This window comes from Lepidochelys kempii, chromosome 27 (assembly GCF_965140285.1).
Source record: "Lepidochelys kempii isolate rLepKem1 chromosome 27, rLepKem1.hap1, whole genome shotgun sequence".
In the NCBI taxonomy this organism is placed as follows: domain Eukaryota; kingdom Metazoa; phylum Chordata; order Testudines; family Cheloniidae; genus Lepidochelys; species Lepidochelys kempii.
In genome coordinates, this window is record NC_136406.1 from 15,501,658 (window position 1) to 15,508,288 (window position 6,631).

Consider the following 6,631-nt stretch of genomic DNA (forward strand, 5'->3'; position numbering starts at 1 on the left):
TGAATTTCACGCACAGCAAGTCCCTGCCCCCAACAAGCTTGCTATCTAAATAGACAAGGCAGGCCAGGAGCAGGAGGGAACCAGAGACAGCCACGTGTTTTCCATGTGACCCTGGTCACATCCCTTATACCAAGATAGCAGCCTTCAACTACCTGAAGGCCGGTTTCAAAGGGGATGGATCTAGATTGTTCTCAGTGGTGGCAGATGACAGAACAAGGAGCAATGGTCTGAAGTTGCAGTGGGGGAGGTCTAGGTTGGATATTAGGAAACACTGATGAAGTGGGTTTTAGCCCACAAAAGCTTATGCCCAAATAAATTTGTTAGTCTCTAAGGTGCCACAAGTACTCCTTGTTCTTTTTACTATTTCACTAGGAGGGTGGTGAAGCACTGGAATGGGTTACCTAGGGAGGTGGTGGATTCTCCATCCTTAGAGGTTTTTGAGGTCCAGCTTGACAAAGCCCTGGCTAGGATGATTTAGTTGGTGTTGTCCTGCTTTGAGCAGGGGATTGGATTAGATGACCTCCTGAGGTCCTTCCAACCCTAATATTCTATGAAGATCTTCCTAGGACAATTCCTGAATTTTAGGGTCTTGAGTTGGGCATCTACGATCACTAGCCATTTTCGAAAGCTGGCCTAAAGCCTTGCTGTGCCTCAGTTTCCCCATTTGTGACTCATGATCCTTCCCTATCTCCCTAGGGGGTGCTGTGAGGATCACAATCATTCATGGCTGCCTAGGACCCAGATACCACGGTGTGGGCCCCTCCAGACCTAAGACGCAGGATCTCTCAGCAAGCAGACACATGCTGTTTTAATTGTAGGCGAAGCACATATCACATGAGGGCATGTTAGTGGTTCTACTTGAGGGCAAGTGAACGCAGCTACAAGGGAAAAGGAATGTAAAGGTGATTTCTCTCTCTTCATCATGACCTAATTACTTGGTTAAATTAACAAAACACTCCACTCAAGTTGCTCGAGAACAAAGCAACTGCTTATAGCGTAAGGATAACAAAGTTTGATCAGGACTGAGATGTCTTGTCAGCTCAAAATTAAATCTCTGATGGGGAATAAAGAATAGCTGATCTTTTAGGGAGTGACTGACTTTGGGGGCATTCCAGGGTTTAAAGAGCAAGGAGAATTAGTGAGTTTCTGTTGATCTTGCCCCAGTGGGCTGGAGAACAGGTCCAGCTGTCTAAGATTGGGTCTCAAGTAGAACCAATTGGAGCCATTAGAAACCCCACATTTTGCAAAACCTGAAAACTCACATCTGTGAAAATAGGCATTCTAGGAATTTGATGTCCATGTGCCCAGCGATTTGTCACACTTGCTTAATCATTTCATCAGAATGAATTTTCCCTGACAAGACTATAAATGTCCCATATTGATGAGAGGTTCAACATTCGTGAACTGAAAGGGACTAGTGCAGCTCTGCGTCTGTCTTATTCACGTTCCCGGTAACCGTCATAAACTCAAAAGGGGAGGAGATACTGAGAAGATTCCAAGCATTTAGAATGAGATCTCTCCAAAGTAAGTATGAACCTTCACTCGACAGCGAGATACCATAGCCACTGATTTCCTAGTAGCAAACTGCTTGGATTTATTCTAGGTGAGGGGGCTGGTAAGTGTGATTTGGTGAACAGCAATGTCTACATTTACTATTTGGGAGGTTTGGGTTGTTTGATTTAAAACAAAAAAACAAAAAACTTTTTCTTCTTCCTTCTTCCTGGTATATTTGCCTATTTATAGTGTAACCAGGGAAAGAATAGCTGGGAGGACAAATACACATACAATTTAAGAGGCATGTGTTTTATACAGGCTGGATTATGTTTTAACAGGTAGGGTTTACTCTTAATGCATGTTATGGGTGAGTTTGCCTCACTACAAACAAATTCTGAGAGTTCTGAGCATCAGAAAGCAGAGGCGATTTAAGTCAAAGTCTTGGTCTAACTTGAACTATAAAAGCTTTAATGTATAGCTTGTGTTTATTTAGACTAAGCTCCTTGGGCAGAGAGTGGGGGAACCAACACACTTTGCAGTGATGCTCACATGAGAACAGGTTCCACTGCAAGTTCTCCTGGGCACGGCCCGCCTCTCTCTGTGTGTGTGTAGTGCCCAGCAGACTGGGCCCCCAACCGACTATCTCCTCTGCACACAGAGAGGGTGCGTCTCCCGCTCTGCATCTGAGGCCACATCTGGACTCCTCTGCACCCACCTGACTGACTCTGCTCCTCTCTCTCCTCCCTTCACCCCCAGCTGTTCTGCCGTTGCTCGTCAGCACTGTGCTGTGTTTGGGGTGCACCATGCTGCACGCAGCTCCCCTGCCAGAGTTCTCCGGGGATCAGGATTTCCAGCAATTCCTGCAGAAGGACCTGGAATACATCCGCAAAATCAAAGGGGACGTCGCCCAGGTGCAGGAGCTTGTGGTGAGTCGCTCAACACAAACCAGTGGGAGAGGCACTGAGGGCAGCCGAGGTCTGGGGTGGGGGTGGGCCATGCCATGGACCCAGGGGCTCATCTGTGACCTGCACAAAGGGGCTTCGTGACAGCAGATGAGAAAGCTACAGCTACACCCCTCCCTGGCGATTTGGGATCTGTCGCTCTGAAGTGATGCTGGGGGCTGCAGCCTGGCTGGAGGGGACTCGGGGGAGCTGCACAGTGCGTTAAACTGTAACACGGGAGGATCCCTGCAGCACTGAGCACTCAGGGGTGGGGCCCTGACATTCTGATCCGGAGGCTTCATCTCTGCTGAGGATCTCAGCCCCAGGCTCGCAGACAGACAGAGATCCAGGCAGACAGGCTTCCCCAGCAGCTATGCCTTGGGTTGGGCGGCAGGACTTAGCAGCCGGACAAGACAGATTGGGAGATCACTCCACGGCGTCAGACCCTTTGCTGTAGAGCAGCGTGAAGTTGTGCTGATCTTCCCCAGGGACAGATGCCTGACCAGGTCCCCACTACCTTCAGCTGGCAGGGTCACAGACAAGGGCCCTCCTGATCCAGCAAATGTAGCAAACTTCAGCCCCCGGCACGAAATACACAACAGGAGCAAGAGGAACTGTGCGTCTTCACCTCCCTCAAAGCAAGAACCAGAAACAGGGACCCATTGCCTCCCAGAGGAGTTGCAGGCTGCTCCTTCTCCTGGACAAGTGTCTTCTCAGGGACCAGGCCTGACAATTTACCCAGCCACTAGGTAGAGGATCCGTCCATGCAGCCTTCCCCTTCTGGTCGCTCTGCCCCTGCCTGATGCAGGCAGAGAGCGGATTTGAGGATCGTGAACCCTCCTCTTCAGGCTTTGGACTGCAGTTTGTTTGGCCTGATCCTCATGCATTTCTGCAGCTCTCTTTCCTCAGGCGAGCAGCCCTGTTTAGTTCAATGTTACTCCCACACCGAGGTGTTTTCAGGATCGGGCCCTTAGGATTTGGCCCCAAAAACCTTTTTTCGCACTGATCGTGTTAAATTTGGAAGCAGACTCTGGCCAGGCTGCTGGCCCGGGGGATCCGAAGGGGCATGTTTCCTGGAGATTACAGCTAGTGCTTGCCAGTATTTTAACCCTATGGGGCAGGGAGTCTTATTCACATAGCCAGTGGATTTGTTTGCTTTGGTCCAGTTTCCAAGGTCTCGCACAACCACGCCAGCCAATGAGTCCCTCTCCTTTCCTGCTATTCCCGGGGCCGTGCCAAAGGAAAGGACAATGCAAAAATGAAAATAGGAAAACATTGCTTGGGAAAAGGCAGGCGAGAATAATAGAATCAGCGAAAGGCAGGGCTGGAAGGGACTCCAGGCAGGACCAAGCAAACCCAGACCATCCATGACAGGTGTTGGTCCAACCTGCTCTTAAAAACCTCCAGTGACAGGGATTCCACAACCTCCCTGGGAAACCTTTTCCAGAGCTTAGCTACCCTGATGGTTAGAAGGTTTTTCCTAACATCTCACCTAAATCTCCCTCGTGCAGATTAAGCCTGTTACTTCTTGTCCTACCTTCAGTGGACACGGAAAACAATCCATCCCCGTCCTCTTTACAACAACCCTTAATACATCTGAAGCCTTATGAAGAGCAGAATAGGGTCGTCCCCTCCCATGTCTTACATACAATGCTCCTGTTAATACACCTCGGAACGGTATTAGCCTTTTTCACAACAGCATCACACTGTTGACTCATATTCAGTCTGTGACCTGCCCCCAGATCCTTTTCAGACCACTGCCTACCCAGCCAGTCCCCATTCTGCAGTTGTGCATTGGATTTCCCCCCCTCCCTAAGTGTAGAACTTTGCACTTGAGTTCAGTGGGTAAAGTTTGCAGGGTTGTGGGTGGCGTCTGGAACACACCCTGGCCGTCGCATTCTTAGCACATACTGGGGTCCAGTAACAGCAATCGCTAGCTGTTGCCGAGGCAATACTTGGTTTATAATGCCCTCCTCCTGACTGTACCTTCTCTTCTCATCCCACCTCAGTGCACGACCCTTCAGCTCTGCAACGAGGAGGAGCTGATGCTTGTCAAGCAAAAACTGGGCATTTCCCAGGCTCCGCTGAACCAGTGTCACAGCAAGACCTTCCAAGTGGTGAGTCTGACCACAAGGGACTACAGCACGGTCGGGGTGGGGAGTCGGGAGCAATCCTTGGGCTGCAGCCTAAGGCCCAAGCTTGTTCCCACTGACAGTGGAAGCCCAAGCTCCCGGTCGTACTGACTCCTGCCTGTGGCAGGAGTGCAGGAGCAGCACCCCACGGTGCTTCCCGGCCCGGGGGTGAAGGAAAGGCACTCCTGCCATGAGCGGCTGGTTCTCAGCTTTGGCTTCTCTCCAGCCACGGCAGCCTTCTCCAGAACAACAGCCATGGAACCACTTCAACCCTGTTCCTCTGCCAGCTTCACAGAGCCCGGACGCCTCTCGCGGCTCAACAGCTGGCCTCTTGGCTACGTCCAAAGCTGGGCTCCCAGGCCAGGGCCTGGCTTTTAAACCCAACCCTCAGAATACCCCAGTCAAAAATAGCCGGGCGGGGGCAGCGAGCTAGAAAGAGAGGGAGGCTTCCTCACAGCCCTAGCAAACGCTTCTGTAACTTGACTCAGCACTTCCCGCCCTCGCTGATCCCCAGCGGCCCAGTGGCAAGGGAGGGAGGGGCCCGTGCTGCCTAGCTGAACTTCACGGATCCGTCAGCCTGGGCTGGGGGGAGTCTCCGGCCCTTGCAGGGTCTTGAGCTTGGTGGTCACGTTTTCCAGCCCTGCTTTAAAGCCATGACTCGAGGAGAGTCCCTACCCCTCCAGGGGGAAGGGGAACTGCTGGCCTACTGCAGTTACAGTTAACCCCTTCCATGCTGCACTGTCACCGCAGCCAATGTGTTTCGCTGGGATAGACATTGCACAGGAAACTTGATGCAAACCAGGTCACTAAAGAGCTAGCACCCAGCTCAGGCCTCCTCTCTCAACTCCTTCCTTCTCGTGCCCACAGGATGCCTGCTTCAGCCAGATCCGGGATGGACTTCAAATCTACCACGGCCACCTCGCCATCCTCCTCCAGCTCCTGCCGGCTCACTCCAGCCTAGTGGATACCCTCCGGCTGGACGTCTCAAACCTGTCCACTAACATCCAGCAGCAGGTACACAGCTCTGCCTGCTCCCCCGGTGGGTGGGACCAGGCCATCAGGGGAGGCAGGGCCCCTGGATGCAGCCAGGATCCTGGCAGCCTTCACCCAGATCAGGTGGCCCATGCGGGGAGCCAGGCAGGGCAGGGCCTTGCAGCAAAGGTGAAGCTTCCCCGGGTGCGCCAGGTGCTGGCTCCACGGGGCCCCTGCTAATGCTGTTTACTGTATCCCGCTCCTTTAGATGGAGGATCTGGGGCTGAACACTGTGACGTACCCCAAGGCCGAGGGCCATGGCTCCCTCCCCAGCCTCTCGTCCGACTTTGACAAACAAGCCAGCGGATTCATCATCCCCGCCAACTTCAAGCGCTTCCTGGAGGCGGCCTTCCGGGCCCTCCGCCACCTCACGCTGGTGTGAAGGGGTGCAGGGACGCGCTTCCCCCACCGCAGCCTCCTGCCCGGTGTTGGAGCCTGAGAAGTCCCATGCCTTGGGGACGCTCCCGGCTTTGAGATCTAAGGGGGAGCTTTATGGGTGGGTGGGTGGGTGGGTGTATAAGGCAAAGTCCCAGATACTGGAACTGTGCCTACAAAATCGGGATATCTGGTCACCCTATGCTCCATAAAGGTTATTTATTTCTCATTTGTGAGCTTCACCACTGGCTGGTGGATCCACGCACACGGCCCCAATGCAAACACTGCCCAGCTTATTTAATATTTATCACTATTTAATATTTATGGGGGGTTTGGAATCCGTTGGCGGAAGTATTTAAGTGCAACTGGTCTATGGTATATTTTTAAAGTCAGAATCCATTTCCTTTATAACGAATCACAGGCATCATCATTGAATGTTTGGCAGCATCAGAAAATCCAGGAGCAGGGCCTGGGCTGCTGGATGTGCATTTTTATGTGTCTGTGCAATGTAGTTACTGTTTAATATTTAAACAGATGAGCATCTCCAGTACCAGGTGTTTGCTCTTTGGTAGCTGGACCAAGTACAAGACTGGGAACCAAAAGCTCCTGGGTCTAGTACCAGCTCTGGCCCAACTCCCCGTGGGATCTTGGGCAACA

General features: G+C 52.1%; 1 protein-coding gene across 2 annotated transcripts; it reads left to right on the forward strand.

The window, feature by feature from the left end:
- The first annotated feature begins 1,414 nt into the window (after nt 1-1,414).
- CSF3 (colony stimulating factor 3) lies at nt 1,415-6,089 on the forward strand. Of its 2 annotated transcripts, none has more exons than XM_073325885.1 (5): nt 1,415-1,524; nt 2,153-2,420; nt 4,445-4,552; nt 5,435-5,581; nt 5,808-6,089. In XM_073325885.1, the coding sequence occupies exons 2-5, from the start codon at nt 2,298-2,300 to the stop codon at nt 5,979-5,981; spliced, it is 552 nt and encodes a 183-aa protein (XP_073181986.1). In that variant the 5' UTR covers nt 1,415-1,524; nt 2,153-2,297; the 3' UTR covers nt 5,982-6,089. The 2 variants fall into 2 exon arrangements, with proteins under 2 accessions (XP_073181986.1, XP_073181984.1); XM_073325883.1 differs by having other exon boundaries at nt 2,251-2,420.
- Nucleotides 6,090-6,631: the final 542 nt, after the last annotated feature.